The sequence below is a fragment of the Mandrillus leucophaeus genome, unplaced genomic scaffold (assembly GCF_000951045.1).
Source record: "Mandrillus leucophaeus isolate KB7577 unplaced genomic scaffold, Mleu.le_1.0 Scaffold703, whole genome shotgun sequence".
NCBI classification, from domain to species: Eukaryota; Metazoa; Chordata; class Mammalia; order Primates; family Cercopithecidae; genus Mandrillus; species Mandrillus leucophaeus.
This window is the reverse complement of record NW_012107620.1, coordinates 195,279-213,590: the sequence shown is the minus strand read 5'-3', so window position 1 is coordinate 213,590 and position 18,312 is coordinate 195,279. Positions and strand designations below refer to the sequence as shown.

The following is an 18,312-nucleotide window of genomic DNA, read 5'->3' as shown; positions in this document are numbered from 1 at the left end:
ACAAAAACAAAAACAAAAACCTAAAACTAGTCAATTAGGGGAAAAATAAGTACAGCATTGAGGACCAGAGGTCTAACTTTGTTAAAAATAAAAGATATTTTAAAACTGTCTGCTAAACATTCATTGACGTGTAAATCTGAATGCCAGCGTCTCTGTCTCCTCTCCTCTACCAGGCTGAAGCTCCTCAAGACCCATTACCATGGTTTTGTGCGTGCAAGTCACCCATCACTACTGACTGGACAAGCCAAAAATATACCTAACTTACTTTTTTTCATAGATATCCGTAAATTTAAACAGAGGCAGGCAACAGGCAGGGGCATCCTGAAGAACAGACATTGTTTCTGCACTGTAAGACAGAAGTTTGATTAGGGAACAGACCATTGCCTCCATATTACAAGTTGTATAAACAGAGTTCATAAAATTAACACAGTGCATATGCAAAATAAATTTACCGATTGCTGGTATGCCAGAATTTATTTTCCAGAAGAGTCTAAAGAAAGGATTTTAGGGACAAGGTAATGAAAGAAGATTACGTTACACACTAGAATTGGTATCAATCACAGGGTTTTCCACACCAGTGGAGCAGAAAGGCATGATTAACTCAAAAGGGAGAAGAGCTTAAGTATCTCCTGCCATACTGCAGTTTGTTAGATATATGCGACTGACGTTCCCATAGATAAGGATACGCAACTGAATACAACATAACCTCAACTACGGTTTTAAAACACCAAGAGGCACCAAAAAACACTCAAAGGGAAAAAATCCAAATAAAACAAAAAGAAAATGCCAAACTGTTAAGTGCAATTGACTTTGAGCCATACGAATGTGGATGGTTTTCTTCCCGTACTTCTTTTATGTTTCTAAACTTTCCAAATTTTCTTCAATAAGCATCATTTTTATTCTAAGAACAATAACAATAAAAAACCATAACTTGTAATTTAAGTAATAGTGAAGTACAAGTTAGAGAAAAGATCTCTGATTATCCAAGGAGACATTCAGGAGTGGGTCCTGTTTTACCAGCCTCCCCAAAACAGGGAGACCCAAAGAAGTATCACATCTTACTATGAGTAAAACCATCACCAGATGCTTGAGACTGATATAGTCTTAAGGTAGACTTATGGCGCTGGATATCTATTTGACACTAAGGACATGTCTGCAAATGGAGAGCTTGAAGATTTGTAATCTGGTCTTTATACACAAATCTACCTTCTACTAAGATCTGAAGGTAATACTTCAGACTTTTCAGGTTTATAAACTTTTATTGTAGGGGCCTACTATTTTTAGAACCTGTTTAAACATGCTGCATATTATTTTACTCCCAAATGCCTGTCAAGTTTAAGCTGTATTCCGCCTTTGATTAATGACTTAGACAAGAGTCAAATGGCTTGTTTCTAACTCTATCAATCTAGAATAAGCATTATTCCACATGCAGTCATCACAAGAGGGGTGGGAATGTGAGTGAATCTATTTTTATTATCTCTAAAACTGTTTCTGGGTCAAATGTTATTTCCTGAAATAAACAGCTTGCTTGTCTCTTACCTCAGTAAAGAGAGTGATTTGCTGGCAGCTCCGGTGGCAAGTGAGACCAGGATCTTTTTGCTGCCAATTTTGTATCTGTGGAGGCTATTCACTGCACCAATCGCATCTTGTAAGTTTTCCATTTGCACAACAGCCTTGAGCTGATAATCTGTATGGGGGCTGAGCTCAACACTTTTCACCTGCAACAGGAAAAGGGAAAACTGAACGCTATGTCCGCTCAGAACCCTGTCGTCTTAAAACTGAAGGTGAACCATGAAGGAACACATTTGTGGACTGCAGTGCTTCCATGAAGGAATATGTCTGAACTCTGCTCTTCTGCTGACCAGGACGTAAGTGAGCGAGCATGGCATGACCTTCAGAGATGTCACACTGGCCCGGCCTGTGTGCTCTGGCACACACAGGTTTCCAAGGCAGGCTCAGAGGCCAACACATGGGAAGAATCTTTGGGGTCTTTTCCAGACTCTACAAAACCCAGGGCATGGCCATTTTTAAGAATCTACTAAAAAAGTGCATTTTTAGCAAAACTGCACTTAAAAAAGGAGTCAAATATAGTAAGACATAAACAAGACCAGCCAACATTTTAGAATCCTACCTGTATTTCAGCAGGAAGAGCTAACTAAAATCCATCAATGTTTTACTTATCAAATTGTCTTCTTTTTTTTTCCCTTCTGAGACAGAGTCTCACTCTGTCGCCCAGGCCAGAAAGCAGTGGTGCGATCTCAGCTCACTGCAACCTCTGCTTCCCATGTTTAAGCGATTCTCCTGCCTCAGCCTCCTAAGTAGCTGCGACTACGGGCATGCACCACCACGCCTGGCTAATTTTTTTTTTTTTTTTTTAAATAGAGACGGGGTTTTCACTCGCCAGGCTGGTCTGCAACTCCTGATCTCAGGTGATCTGCCCACCTCGGCCTCCCAAAGTGCTGGGATTACAGGCATGAGCCACGACGCCTGGCCACAAATTGCCATTTCAATTTCTGCTTAAGACAAGAGCTTCTCACTGCTAGGTGTCTTGCTCTCTGAGGCTATACTGTAAAAACTGGATTTATAGCACCACTCTGAGCAGACCAAAGGGAAAAGGAAGGAGGAGTTCAAACTTGTTCAGTCACACTTCCATCCTGGCTGTGGTTATGTATATCAAATTAGGTCCTCTTGACTAGAAACTCCACCAAAGAGTATAACAAAGCAAGCACAAGAGGGAAAAGGTTACCTTGCCATGCCTGGCAAATGCTTCCTGCAGGAGCTGCTGCAGCTCCTTCCGGGATAATCTGTAGTCTATGTTGCTGACTTGGACATCAGCACCATTTGCAAATGGGTCTGGGCAGTCGGCTCCGCTGCTTGAATTTGCAATGTTGAAAGCAAGCGGGGATGCTCTGTTTAAAAGGTTTGGAGACATACTCCTGCTTAAAACACACATATTAAGATTATTTTAAAAAACTGTTCTGTATATTTAGATTTCATCATTTAGGCTTTGTTTGAAACTATATACAGAAGCAGCTTTCCCACAACACAACCAAACCAAACATTTGGTTTTCAAATCTGTTTTTAATCTTTTTTTTTTTTTTTGAGACAGAGTCTCGCTTTGTCACCCAGACTGGAGTGCAAAGGCACGATCTCGGCTTATTGCAACCTCCACCTCCTGGGTTCAAGCAATTCTCCTGTCTCCGCCTCCCCAACAGCTGGGACTACAGGTATGCACCACTACACTCAGCTAATTTTTTGCATTTTTAGTAGAGATGGGGTTTCCCCATGTTAGCCAGGCTGGTCTTAAACTCCTGACCTCAAGTAATCCACCTGCCTCAGCCTCCCAAAGGGCTGGGATTACAGGCATCAGCCACTGTGCCCAGCTGTGTTTTTAATCTTAAATACACACTGACTTCAGACATTGTCAAAAGTACTATCTACTGACCCCTAATTACTGCCAATCAACATCAAATATTCTTCCTTTGGGTTAAAGCTAAAGGCAGGAATCAGAGGCAGTCCTAATGAATTAACCCTCTGCTTTGTGCATTATCCTTAGGAAATCACCCTGTGACACCAATTTAAGGCATTTAACTTTCTCGGTGGCTCTGAAAGAGTTAAAAGTTCTTGCTCGCATGTTGCAGTTCTTTCTTCACAGAAGGAAAACTTTTATGTGGCTTTTTAGAAGTAATTTTATATATCCATGTCACTTTTTTTTTTTCTGAGATGGAGTCTCACTCTTGTCACCCAGGCTGGAGTGCAGTCATGCGATCTCAGCTCACTGCAAGCTCCACCTCCTGGGTTCACACCATTCTCCTGCCTCAGCCTCCTGAGTAGCTGGGACTACAGGAGCTCGCCACCATGTCTGGCTAATTTTTTTGTATTTTTAGTAGAGACAGGGTTTCACCATGTTAGCCAGGACGGTCTTGATCTCCTGACCTCGTGATCTGCCTGCCTCGGCCTCCCAAAGTGCTGGGATTACAGGCGTGAGCCACCGTGCTCGGCTGATCCACAGTCACTTTCTACAGTGATCTGCCACCAACTCAGCAGAACAAACACAATGCTAAAAAGAGCTCATGGGAATGCAACACAGCCTTATGGCTTCTCTGCCTCCCAAGCCTCAAGAATTCCTTAGTGTGAGAGATAGTGATAGATAATTACTATAGTTTACAGAAAACTTCACTTCTCAAACAGCTTCCGATACAGTACCATATTAATAAGAACCACCAATGCATGGCTGTTTTGGGCTTTTTCCTCAACACAGTGAACACAGGGACATCTTAACATGCCTCCCAGCACTGGCCAGGGACTCTCCAACAGGCTTCTCTTTCTCACCTCTGCTTGCCACAATTTCCAGATGAAGGAAGAAGAAATCGTGAAAGCATTGTGCCTAAATGTTAACGATGATTACCTGAGGAGAGGGGAACTGGCAGAGGAGGGATGGGAGACTTACTTTGTGCATTTCAGTACTATCTGAATTCTTTTCAACAAACATACTATTTCATAATCCTTCCTATCACATGTAACCACCCCCACGGGTCAAGAAGCCAGACTCACCTAGAAGACCAAGACTGAGATGCGAGCAGAGGACTGACTTGCCTGGATGCAACTAACTTGCTAAAAGCAGACGGATAACTCACTTGGAATACAGTCTCCTCTTTATCTTTTTTCTCTACAGGAGAACTGGTAACACTTCGGGCACTGAGGTTCTCTTTTCTAACAGAAGGGGAAAATTGAATGGAAAAGGTCATATGCCTTCCTTCACAATCAAGAAGCAGCTATGAGAAAGAGTAGTTTCACATACTTCTGACTGGTTTTGTAAACAGGTTCTGCCACCCCCGAGTTTTTCGGCGTCGGCACTGCAGCACTTGAGTTACCGTGAGCGGGTACTACCAGCCTCAGGTGACCTTGCTGCTGCTCACTGTTTCTATGACCAGTTTTTGACTCCATGCGGCACAGCTCCTTCAAAGACACAAGCACAGTGGGGTTTAAATTTTAAGTACCCAAGATTTGTTAGAGCTTTTACAGAAAATGACTGACTCTGAGTATCATTTGAAACACTGAAATCAAAAAGGGACACGCCAAAAGCAAGCGGGCACGTAAAACACAGAAACGAAGAAACCAAACCTACCATAAACTTCAGAAAGCAAGAGGTATCAAAATTACCTGTAAACTTTTAACATTTGTATTTTTTGTAGTAGATCCAGAATTTGCCTGTGACCCTTTTCCAGGCGTGGCTTTGGCACTGGAAGATTGTTCACTTGCATCTTTGATGAGGCACAATTTTGGATTCTTAAGTTTTTTGGGAGACTTCACTTTATCAGCAATTGCATTTGAACTCTTTGTTTCACAGAGTTCTCTATTTTTTGGAGTAAATGACACAATGATCCTATTACCAAAGACATCTTCGTTTTCCATTCGCTTCTGAGCGCGCTCTGCACTATCTTGGTTTATGAAGCGGAGAATTGCACTGCAGCCTGTGATACTCAGCACTTTCCCACCACAATTATCGGACAGGCGTCTGAGCCTGTTGCTGACGCTCTTGCCATCTTTATTTGCTGGTAGGTTATAAACATAGAGCAGAGTGTGGCACTGCTAATACAGAGGAAAGAAGTGTTACATCAGGTTAACTCAAGGGCACACATTCAATTTCAAAATAAGAACAATGGGTGACCTCGAAACTTCAGTTAACAACTTTGGAGAGGAGGTGACAGTGATTTAGAGGGGGGAGGGTAAATCACATAGTGTTGACAAAGTAGCTGAATATTGTTTTAAATAATATGCTTTAGCTGGGCATGGTGGTGCATGCCTGCAGTCCCAGCTACTCAGGTGGGAGGATTAACCTGAGCCCAGGAAGACTGAGGCTGGAATGACTGTGCCACTGCACTCCACTCTGAATGGCAGAGCGAGACACTGTCTCAAAAAATAAAAATAAAAAATAATATGCTAGGCACAGAAGTCTGTATACTGTATGATTCCACTTCTATAAAGTGCCCAGAAAATACAAATCTACAGAGAGAGAAAGATTAGTAGTGCCCGGGAGTGGGGAAGGGGATTAACTATAAATTAGCATAACATATTTTACTGAGGTGATGAAAATATTCTAAAATTGTATAACTCAATTTACTAAAAATTACTGTACACTTAAAAGAGCAGAATTTTGTACTTCGTAAATCATATCTCGATGAAGTTGTTTTTAAATGTCTATTTATTCGGCAGGTCCGCTGAATAATAATTTATAAAGTTAGAGCCAGAAGCTAAGCAGGGTCGGTCCTGGTTAGTTTTTGCATAGGAGAATGCCTGGGAATACTGGGTGCTATAGGCTTAAGTAAAAAAAAAATTTTTAAATACCCAACAACTTAGAGCCTGTTCAGCTACAGCAGCAGGTTGCCAGTAGTCAGGCTGGAAGTTCTATTTGGCAGTGGGTAGTCATAATTCTTCCAGATAAATTGAAATTTATGTATTAAAAAGTAGAACTTGGCCTGGCACGGTGGCTTATGCCTGTAATCTCAGCACTCTGGGAGGCGAAAGCGGGAGGCGAAAGCGGGTGATCACCTGAGGTCAGAAGTTCGAGGCAAGCCTGGCCAACACAGTGAAACCCCCTCTCTACTAAAAATGCAAAATTAGCCAGGCATGGTGGCGGGCACCTGTAATCCCAGCTACTCGGGAGGCTGAGGCAGGAGAATCAATTGAACCCGGGAGGCGGAGGCTGCAGTAAGCTGAGATCACGCCACAGCACTCCAGCCTGAGTGACAGTGTTTCAAAAAAAATTTTTTTTAAATAAGAATAAGAATATTTTAAAAAGCAGAACCATTAAAGCACCAGGAGAAAACTTAAGATAATTATATAAAGGGTTAAATCCAGAAACAATAAGAGAAATCACTAACAACAGGCAAAGGATGTGAACAATTTACAGAAGAAATAAAGAGCAAACAACAATAATCATAAAATGATATTTTGCACTGTTACATTTTAATTTAAAAGCCAATTATAAGAGGATGCTGTTTTTCACTTATTGGCCTGGCAAACATTTAAAACAGATACTTTCATGACTGTAAATTAGTACCACCTTCCTGGAGGACGACACATATCTTGATAGTAAAATTCTAACCCGGAACTTTTAAGCCTTGGAAATTACCCTATGGTATGTCAGCCCAGGAGCCTAAAGATATAAATTACCTTGCTGGAAATGGTAAAACAAAACAAAACAAAACAAAACACAAAACTGGGTATAAACAAAATGTCCACTAACAGGTAGACTGGTTAAATAAAGACCAGCCATACAAGCACTTTTCAAACCAAAATTCTGGTTTTTAAAATGTGGCAGATTGATATTAATATACATTAACACGAAAAGACAGCCAAGCTCTGACATAAAGTTTTTTTCCAAAAGCCACAGAACACCATATATGTGACACATTTTTAAAATCTGGAGGGTAATATCAAAATATTAACAGTGGTTACTTCTGGAGGGTAGAATTGCGGGGTTTTCACTTTCCACATTTCTAAATATTGTGTTTTGTTTTTACAATGATCATACCATACTTTTTTTATTTTTATTTTTTGAGACAGAGTCTACTCTGTCACCCAGGCTGGAGTGCAGTGGTGCGATCTCGGCTTACTGCAACCTCCACTTTCCAGGTTCAAGTGATTCTCCTGCCTCAGCCTCCCAAGTAGCTGGGATTACCAGTGTCCGCCACCACACCTGGCTAATTTTTGCATTTTTAGTAGAGATGGGGTTTCGCCATGTTGGCCAGGCTGGTCTCAAACTCCTGACTTCAGGTGATTTGTGATCTGCCCACCTCAGCTTCCCAAAGTACTGGGATTGCAGGCGTGAGCCACCTCACTCAGCCCACACCATACTTTTCTAATCAGAGGCTTTTCTTTTTATTTGCAGGGTACTGACCAATTATCAACAAAATCTACACTTTTCCTATTACACCTGGGACTCAAAACCCAGGCAGTACCAATATATGTTTAATTTATTAAAATTAAAGGAACAGACTAAAGAACGTAAAAATAAATGTACCTTAAATTATCACTCTAGTGGATGGGAAAAAAACACCCAGCAAGACTAAATGTTTTGAACTATCAAAACTTTTTTTTTTTTTTTTTAACCATAAAGAATAAGAATCTCCAAAGTGGGCAAGTTCTTATCTAAAACACTACATTTACTTTTTTTTTTTTTTTTGAGACGGAGTCTTGCTCTGTCGCCCAGGCTGGAGTGCAGTGGCCGGATCTCAGCTCACTGAAAGCTCCGCCTCCCGGGTTCCCGCCATTCTCCTGCCTCAGCCTCCCGAGTAGCTGGGACTACAGGCGTCCGCCACCTCACCCGGCTAGTTTTTTGTTATTTTTTAGTAGAGACGGGGTTTCACCATGTTAGCCAGGATGGTCTCGATTTCCTGACCTCGTGATCCACCCATCTCGGCCTCCCAAAGTGCTGGGATTACAGGCTTGAGCCACCGCGCCCGGCCTTTTTTTTTTTTTTTTTTGAGACAGTGTCTCGCTCTGTCGACCAGGCTAGAGTGCAGTGGCGCGATCTCAGCTCACTGCAACCTTCACCTCCCGGGAAAAAAACACTGTATTTACTTAAGGGCTTCAAAGTTAGAAAAGTGAGCATCAAACAGAAGCAGAAGGGAAGAAATATAACTACAGCCAAGTGACTAAAAACAAATAATGACAAAGGTGAGTTAGGAAAGAGCCTCAAAAGATGAAGGTAAGGCCTGTGTATGTTTACTCCCTGGGTAAGCCTCTGGTATCCACAACTCTGAACTGTCCATAGCATGAGTTTCATCTTAGACCAGACAAAGGGCTTCTTGGGTATCAGGGGACACGGGGGACTAGCAGGCAAGTGCCGGAATCAGGACACCCGGGGCCCACTCTCTTAACTGCTGCAATCACCGATGACCCGTTTACTTTTTCTAAGAGCTGATTTTTTCCTCCATTAAATAAGGACTTTGCATGAGATCATTTCTAACGTACTTCTGTAACTCTCAGTTATTAAGTTACATGGGAAGACTGCATTTAATGTATGGGATTACCCACTCTCCTGGATCACCCACACCATGGCTACTTCTCCATTATCATTATTTGTTTCAGAGTTACACACATATTTGCCAAACAGCTTAAACACAGCTCAGCACTGCAATAAGCATTCTTATCCCAAGTCAAGTCTATCAGAAATGCTAGTCCTGGAAACGTGCTCACACCCTCCCAGTATATGGCTTAAACAGGCTACACACAGGTGGAGCAATAACCACTCCTGCTAATTGTGCCCATGCACCACAGGGAATGCACAATAGAAAGCACAGTCTCAGAGGCCCGCTGAAGCTTAAGGATTAAATACCGAAAAAAATGCACAATGACTCCACTTATTTGGCGCCAACCACACAAGTATGTGAGAACCCTTGCCATATTCTCTACCCATAATACTTGCAAGCGAAAAGAATGACTTTTAATCTGTTATTTCTATCCACCTGACACAAAACACTGTTAGCTGTGAAGACACTGGCAAGTTGGGAAGGTAAATCTACAAGTCAATTTCACATGATATTTTGAAATAAATAAAAGCAAACTTCATACATACCAATTCTCTGTATATTTGTAAGAGAAGAACTGAAGGTTTCTAAGCCTTACTTCAAAATCTAACCCACCTCTTACAAAGAACAGCCCCCTCTGGGCCTGGCAACCCCCTTATTATGGGCTTTCGGCCTCCACAATGTAATATTGGAAAATGGCAAAATAACGCAAACCCACTTACTGGCATTTTTAGTGGTAACCTGGGGGGCAAGTCGGAAATGAACTCTTCAAATCTGATCAGCTCGTTAGCATGATGCAGCAGTGCTTCTGAGGCCTGGTTTTTATGGACCAAAATAATGTGGAAACCATGCCTGTGTCTCAGGTCACTAAGTTCCAATGCAAAATTGACATCAGCTGAAAGAAAAGGTACAGACCAACCCCATCCCCAAACATTAGAAACACTTGACACAGACAGACAACTCTATTGACACCCACTGAGAAGAAAGGAAAGGCTGAACTATATTCAAAATTTCTTCCCCCATTTCTTAGGAAAGAAACACGTTTCACAGCAGAAGAATGTAAGACAATCTTATCAAAAGAATTCCAAGACACATACGTTACTTTCAGTATTAAAAGGGAGAAAATACGTTGGGGAGACTCAAATTTGAAATTTATCTTAAACTTTAAAAATTAGCAATACTGAGCACAAGGTAAAAAAAAAAGAAAGAAAAAAAAATCACATTTTTCTTTAATAAACCTGGTCCCGGCCAGGCGCAGTGGCTCACACCTGTAATTCCAGCACTTTGGGAGGCCAAGGAGGGTGGATCACCTGAGGTCGGGAGTTTGAGACCAGCCTGACCAATATGGAGAAACCCCATCTCTACTAAAAATACAAAATTAGCTGGGCGTGGTGGCACATGCCTGCAATCCTAGCTACTCGGGAGGCTGAGGCAGAAGAATCGCTTGAATCTGGGAGGCGGAGGTAGCGGTGAGCCTTGCAAGATTGCACCATTGCACTCCAGCCTGGGCAACAAAAGCGAAACTCTCATCTCAAAATAAATGAATAAAATACAAATAAAAAATAAACCTGGTCCCACAATAACTCAAGTTCCAAGGAGGAAACACAGAAATCTACCTAGACCCAATTTTTTTCTAAACAGTTCTCAACAATAATCATAAACATGTCTCATGCACTTCAGCCTCTTTGGGGATACATTTTACTTTCGCATGTTTCTGGCTTCTGTGATAATTTTCCATGCAGTGAGTTTAGCTGAAGTTAGCAGATGTTTCTGTACTTACTTGACACAAGAACCACTGTGGCTGGAGCAGTGTGGGTATTTGCAAACCTGCGGAGACTCTGCCGCAGTTTATCATCAGCGGCATTCTTTGCAGTCGCATTGATGTGGGCAACGGTTACCTGCATTAATTTATAATAAGGGTGAATAAGCAGGAGCTGAGGCTAGAAAACTGCTACACATTCTGCTCATATTTTTTATTTTTTTTTAAATTTTATTATACTTTAAGTTCTGGGGTACGTGTGCAGAACGTGCAGGTTTGTTACATAGGTATACATGTGCCATGGTGGTTTGCTGCACCTATCAACCCATCATCTAGGTTTTATGCCCCACATGTATTAGCTATTTGTTCTAATGCTCTTCCTCCCCTTGCCCTAACCCCCTGACAGACAGACCCCAGTGTGTGTTGTTCCCCTCCCCATGTCCATGTGTTCTCACTGTTTAACTCCCACTTATAAGGTGAGAACATGCACTGTTTGGTTTTCTGTTCCTGCATTAGTTTGCTGAGAATAATGACTTCGAGCTTCATCCATGTCCCTACAAAGGACATTATCTCATTCTTTTTTATGGCTACATAGTATTCCATAGTGTGTATGTGCCACATTTTCCTTATCCAGTCTATCATTGATGTCTGCCCATATTTTAATAAGTAATTCTTGATAAAAAAAATTCTTATTACTATTAGGAATGGTAAAAAAATTACAACCAGATCTCAGTAATCTCAACATTGGTTCTCGATATGAACTAACTGGGTCTGTGACTAACCCTGCTCTCATCTCCAATCTTCTGTTTTTGCATTTCTTTCATCCTCTTTTCAGAAAATAAGTAGAAAATAGGAAGTGAAATTTGAACTCAGTTAAATTTGCTCTAACAGCTTCTGCCAACAATTTGGAAGTGGTAGAGATCAGATAAATGACTAAAATAATACTTAAGGCTGTGTTGTATGTCATCTGTCTATGGTACCCATGCAAGCTTGTGCAACCCGCCTTATTTTGTTGTTTTCTGTTTTGTTTTAGGCTTTTAGTAGCCTGAAGCCATGGTTTTTAGTTTCTGTCTCTACTAATAAGCAGAAAAGAGAGATAAGGAAGGTGCTTTACTAGCCCAACCAGAAACAGAAACTGAGAATCCATGATTGTATTGTCTCCCTTGGACACCTCTGGATGGCTTTCAGAATCTGGGGCTAGGTGGTGGAGACAGGAGGGAGGATATCCCCTAAGGGAGCTAAAATGCATTTATTTTTGTTATAACTATCAGGATCACATGTAAGTCTCCAAAGGAAGGAAAGGTTAATTTTGAGAAAGGTTAATTTCTCAAAAGTAATTTTGAGAAAGGTGCCTCAGGCACCTGCAATACACAATAATAACTTGCTGGTTTTTGTAAAGAACATGGGTATATCATTTTAGACAAGCAATATGGGCTATCAATAGAATTAATTGTCTAAAAGTCAAAAGACCTGATTTCTAGTTTCAGCTTAAAAACACAGACTTTTGGGGTCAGACAAATCTAGATTCATATCCTTGCTCTTCCTGGCCAAGTGATCTTAAAGAAGTTTCTTCACCTCTTAGGGCCTCAGTTTAATTTGTACATTGTAAATAATATATTCTGCGTGCCTGGTTCAAACAGCAGTAATGAAAATCAAAGGAAATAACACATATATAACCATTATAGCAGTATAGAACTAAAGTATAAATTAGGGAGCATAACTGAAAGATAAGAATGATTAAATTATTTCTAGTACTTTGGAAGTGGTCTTTTGCTAATTTATTTGAAAACTTGGTACAAATGCAATATCATTAAGCAAATTTTCAATCAGAATTCCAAAAAAACAAAAACAAAAACAAAAACCCACACATGTACAGCACTTTGAGAGGCCAAGGCAAGAGGACTGCTCGATCCCAGGAGTTTGAGATGAGCCTCCACCACCTAACTCCAGATCCTGAAAGCCATCCAGGGGTGTTCAAGGGAGAGAATACAGTCATGGGTTCTCAGTTTGTTTCTGGTTGGAACATAGGGAGACCTTGTCTCTACAAAAAATAAAAAATGAGCCGAGCATGACAGCGTGCATCTGTGACCCCGGCTACTTGGGAGGCTGAGGTGGGAGGATCACTGGGGTCCCCGGGTTCGAGGCTGCAGTGAGCCATGACTGCGTCACAGCACTCCAGCCTGGGTGACACTTAAGACTCTGTCTCAAAACAAACATACATCTGCTTATTCCTCTACTATAGATTAAAATTATTACTTTTTTTTTTTTTTTTACCTGGCAATTATTTAGCTCTTGAATAACTTCCTTGTTTTCTTTACTGATGTCACACACACAGATGAATTCTGCTTCTCTGTGGCCTTTAAAAAACTTCTCACGGATTCTTTGTACAACAGCAGTTGCTGACCGGCCAGAGGGAACGGAGCAGTTTTCAATATCCCAAAAAACTCCAATGGGAGGTAAGTTTTCTAGCACCTGTCCGGCTACTGCAACTTCTGGTGACCCTTAAGAAATGTTAACATTTTCGATCACTTGCAGTGGAAAACAAATGGCAAATTAAAATAAGATAATAAACTACCTATCATTCTGAGTGGTAGAAAAACTAAATTATTAATTAATGCTAAGTTTTAAGGCTACCAACCTCACTGGTTGACCTAATAAGCAATCAAGCTGTCAAAGTATCACGCTAAGAGATTATTCCTGTGTTTCAGGAGAAGACAAATCTAAAAATCAAGTGACTTTAAGCCCACAATAAATCCATCTCAAAGCATGAGCCATTCTGACATTAAGCAGTGATGCTTCCCTAAACACGAGCACATTAACTGGCCGGATTCTGCAGCTCCAAGACCCGACTTTCAAGATTAGCCCACACTTATCTACCTACTTGGTATTAACCAACACTGAGGAGCTGACAAAGGGTGAAGCTGTTACTGTCATTGATTCTGAGTTAACGCTGCATTAACATCTGATTTAACATTTTAAAAATGTTTTCAAAACGTATCCCATTAACTACTTTTCAGGGAAATTATTTTTACTGAGAACTCTTTGGTTTTCAAATACCGTTTTTAATCAGCCATTACTAAATTATTCTGAACATTTCTAGGGAGTATACCATCAACAAGTGTGATTTCCAACCTAAGGTGACACCAAATCTTTTCCAGCACTTTTATTTCTCCTGATATACTACCAATTTTTCTATACACAGCTTCTGTGTACAGCCTCGGCCCAACATAAAGGGCAAATGACTTCCTGGTCTGTAATAAAAAAAAGATTTCTACCAAGATGTGGAAATGGAGACTCACACACACAGTAGCTTTAGAACCATAAGGAATCCTTCAAAGGTGATTAAATGCAATGTTAGTATCAGATATTGAAAGCTATTTAAATATGCACAATTTATGCCATACTGTCATTTACCAAATTTTGAAGCAGCTTTGCCTAGACTGGTCGCCAATAACAACGTGGTCTCCTTCCCTGTTCCTTTGGTTCCACAGCCATTACACAGAGGGACAGCAAGAGGTGCAGGTTGAGTATTTGGAGGTGGTATATTTGGCCAAACTTTAGCTGCATCGATTATGCTATTTCTTGCTGGCTGTTTTAAATTTTTTTTAAAAAGGAGGAGGTGTCAGATACATCATTTCAGAAGCTGGAGTTATATACAACAACTGAAAACACACTAAGTGTTTTATCTTTCCACTTGCTAGCCTGTAAGAAAACATACTTTCAAATAATCTTTCCAAGAACCATTAGCTATCAATTTGTAAATTCATTTCCAGAAGTGACTTGACATGATTAAGAAAGATATTCATGTGGTCAGATCTTTACATTTTGGGGCATGAGTCTGCTGCAACGAAGACCTCACACATATTTTACATAAAGGGTAGTAAAGTCTCACTTGAACACCAGTGTGACTGAGGCCAAGTTTCAGGTTTCCCACATTATTGCAAAAAGACAATATGCAGTTATCTACATTACATGAATGGACTTATGTGTAAGTTGAATGTAAGTTATAAGAAATCCATTGTGCTTTAGCCTTTAAAGATAGAACACGAAGGCTTTGCCAACCTAGTCTCACATATAAGAAATAGATTTATTGCAACAAGAGGCTTTAAAAGTATAAACTACAAAAATAATGACTCTCTACTTTTCTGAATGCTCTCCCATTTTACCCTTTGTTTCTTTCAGAACCAGCAAAAATTATGCTGATGGGGAGACTCCCCTATACCATGGGAGAACCTTCAACCCCATATATAATAAAGACTTTTCAAGATAAATCCACTTCAAAAAAGTCATTCCTCAATCCTCAGCTGCACCCAACGTAAGAAATAAAAAGATACGAACCTTGTTTAGACAGTCTTCGCAGTAAAGTGAGCCCTTTAAACAAACCGGAGGTACCACATTAAGGTGCAAAGAGTTGGTGCACAAGTGAGGCGTTAGCTCCGACTGTGAAATGTGCTCTTCCAAATGCCCCGGAGCCCCACTTGTGAAATCAGAACAGGGGAAATAGCCAGCGGAGGTGCAGCCCTGCAGAGTCGGAAACTGATGTAGCTTGTGCACATTACCATGACATGATTGGAAGTGGAGTTTTCCACAACAGGGCAGGTGTTTGCAGGAAGACAGGTTACTCTCTAGACACATGCTGGGAAAGTCACTTGCAATGCCTGCCAAATTGTTCCTAGCTGAGGCATTCTGGAGTGAAGATGCAGACTGGAAAGCAAACCCTGACCCTACCTGACACGTGATTGTCCTGGTGCTTTGCGAGTCTAACAGTGCGCCCGGGTGAATCAAGCTACTGGTACCTCCACTACCGCCACCACCACCACCAAAACGCATTGGCGAAGTGGAGGGTTCATTAGGGCAATGAGCACAGCAGCTTACTTTGGGGACAGATGAAAGCTGTATTTTAGGCTGCTGAAGAGAACGAATATCAGGAAGTGGGACTGCTGGAAAAAGCTTAGAGCCAGCATGAAGGGGAGATGGTACATCCTTTAGTTCCACAGCAACTTTCTTGTTCTCCATGTACTCTTTCTGAGAAAAGAAAATCAAAACATAAATTAATTTTATGAGGCCCATGGTTTTTTTGGTTACTTATATCCTACTGCATTCACAAACAGAAAAAGTGTTCAATTCTGTTACATCACTAAATCATAACTGAACAAAATGGAATCACAGCTAGTTAAAATCAGGAACTTCTTCAGAGAGGTCTGCAGGAAGTGAACATTGGAACACACAACTAAAATGAAGACTACATGCTTCCTGAATCGAAACAGACTGGGATGGGAGGGCCTATTTACATCTTTAGCAGCCGCCATGCCTCAGTAACTTCCTTTTGATAATTTCCCCTTGCCTCATAGAATCCTCTGAAGACAAAATAGGTGGTATGAAAACAACACAGTCACACAAACAGCATTCAATAAAGGCGGCTAACACACACGGTGGTTTGAGGACAATCCTTTATAGTTCCCGTGGTCAGTCCCTAAGGGATTTCAGTAAGATCCCCCAAGGAAACGAGTAAAGTTTCAAACACAGATGAGATCAGCCATCTACCCAGATGGCCCACCCATGTTGCTGATGACATTTCATAAACCCTGAGATATAATGACCTAAAGCCATAATGACAATTATACTGTAGCCAGTGAAAAGATTTAGAGAAATTAGAAAACTATCCGAGAAAAAGATCCAAGACAAACCGTTTGCCACATGACTCCAACATAAACACAGGAAGCCAGTATATTACAAAGGTTCTAAGCAGAGCATCATTGGCAGAGACCTGGGTTAGAATCTGATAATCAATAGTTCTATGACCTTGGGTAAGTTATTAACCTACACTTTGGTTTCCTCATCCATAAATTGGGAACAATACAATATACCTCCTAGAGTTGCTAGGAGGATAAAATAAGATAGAGCACATAGAGCACCTGGCACAGCACCTAGCCACTGAAAGGGGACTAAACTCATCCGCCTTCACAGGCTGACTGCAAGAGCCATTAAGATGAAGAGGGTGTCCTGCTACAGTGACCGAGACGTGCTCACCCTTCACAGCACCCGAGGGTCCATCTGACACCTACAATTCCACTCCTTTTGCTGTGATTCTACACTCACCTGGGAGCATATGCTCATCTGGAAGAAATGTGAATTTTCAGCTAAACTTTCCCTAAAAGGGAGGTAACAGCAATGGGCTGACCAGCCAATGAACTGCCCTCTTGGTAATTATAGTCAGACTGAAATTAACACAATGGTATTCTGATTTATACAGATCAGGCTCATACAGGCAGGCTTATTATGAGTTGATCCCCCGAACCTACTCCATTCTGCATGCCACTGACAAAATTGAGTTTCAAGATCTGTAAAGTTGACCAAGTAATTCTGAATTGTGTGACTCCATAAGGACGAGATCTACCATCCCATCCCAGGAAGCCTTGCTTTTGATGCCAACCCTCATCATCAACTGTCCCTAAAATAAAGCACTCCTAAAATGACTCAAATTACTTGATGCCTTGCAACAAAGACAACCATATAGTGAAAACCTAGAAAAAATAGAGAATTAAATTGGTTTTTAAAAAGTTACTAATACCCAGCCGGGCGCGGCAGCTCACGCCTGTAATCCCAGCACTTGGGAGGCCAAGGCGGGTGGATCACCTAAGGTCAGTAGTTCAAGACCAGCCTGGCCAACATGGTGTAACCCCATCTCTACCAAAATGCGAAAATTAGCTGGGCATGATGGCGGATGCCTGTAATCCCAGCTACTAGGGAGGCTGAGACGGGAGACTCCCTTGAAACCGGGGGACAGTGGTTGCAGTGAGCCGAGATCGTGCCACTGCACTCCAGCCTAGGAGGCTGAGCGAGACTCTGTCTCAAAAAATAATTTAAAAAAAAGTTACTAATACCCTTATATAAAATTGTAGTACAATCTCACTTGAAGCCCAAGTACAATACAAAATAAGAACTAGAAAGGTGGTAACATGAGTGCATGAAATGAAATCAGGAAATGTCAAAATTGGCCGGGCGCGGTGGCTCATGCCTGTAATCCCAGCACTTTGGAAGGCTGAGGCAGGAGGATCACTTGAGGTCAGGATGTCAAGACCAAGCCTAGCCAACACGGCGAAACCCCATCTTCACTAAAAACACAAAAAAATTAGCCAGGTGTGGTGGCGCAGGCCTGTAATCTCAGCCACTCAGGAGGCTGAGGCAGGAGAACTGCTTACACCAGGGAGGCAGAGGTTGCAATAAGCCGAGATCGCACCACTGCACTCCAGCCTGGACAACAGAGAAGACTCCATCTCAAACAAAAAAAAAGGCTGCTGGGCGCAGTGGCTCAAGCCTGTAATCCCAGCACTTTGGGAGGCCAAGACGGGCAGATCACGAGGTCAGGAGATCGAGATCATTCTGGCTAACCCGGTGAAACCCTGTCTCTACTAAAACAATACAAAAAACTAGCCGGGCAAGGTGGCGGGCGCCTGTAGTCCCAGCTACTCCGGAGGCTGAGGCAGGAGAATGGCGTAAACCCGGGAGGCGGAGCTT

At 41.6% G+C, this 18,312-nt stretch overlaps 1 protein-coding gene across 4 annotated transcripts in view; it reads right to left on the bottom strand.

Moving 5' to 3' along the window:
* Positions 1-18,312, bottom strand: part of KIAA0430 (KIAA0430 ortholog) — a 54,733-nt gene that overhangs the window by 31,641 nt on the left and 4,780 nt on the right. Inside the window, exons 3-13 of one of the 4 annotated variants that reach the window (XM_011964753.1) lie at positions 15,133-15,819; positions 14,209-14,383; positions 13,069-13,295; positions 10,816-10,933; positions 9,758-9,930; positions 5,164-5,592; positions 4,802-4,959; positions 4,555-4,713; positions 2,747-2,939; positions 1,540-1,718; positions 266-346 (exon numbers count right to left, since the gene is read on the bottom strand). In XM_011964753.1, the coding sequence (XP_011820143.1) occupies positions 266-346; positions 1,540-1,718; positions 2,747-2,939; positions 4,555-4,713; positions 4,802-4,959; positions 5,164-5,592; positions 9,758-9,930; positions 10,816-10,933; positions 13,069-13,295; positions 14,209-14,383; positions 15,133-15,819 (2,579 nt within the window). The remainder of the gene's footprint in view (positions 1-265; positions 347-1,539; positions 1,719-2,746; positions 2,940-4,554; positions 4,714-4,801; positions 4,960-5,163; positions 5,593-9,757; positions 9,931-10,815; positions 10,934-13,068; positions 13,296-14,208; positions 14,384-15,132; positions 15,820-18,312) is intronic. The other 3 variants (XM_011964754.1, XM_011964755.1, XM_011964756.1) reach the window with 3 other exon arrangements.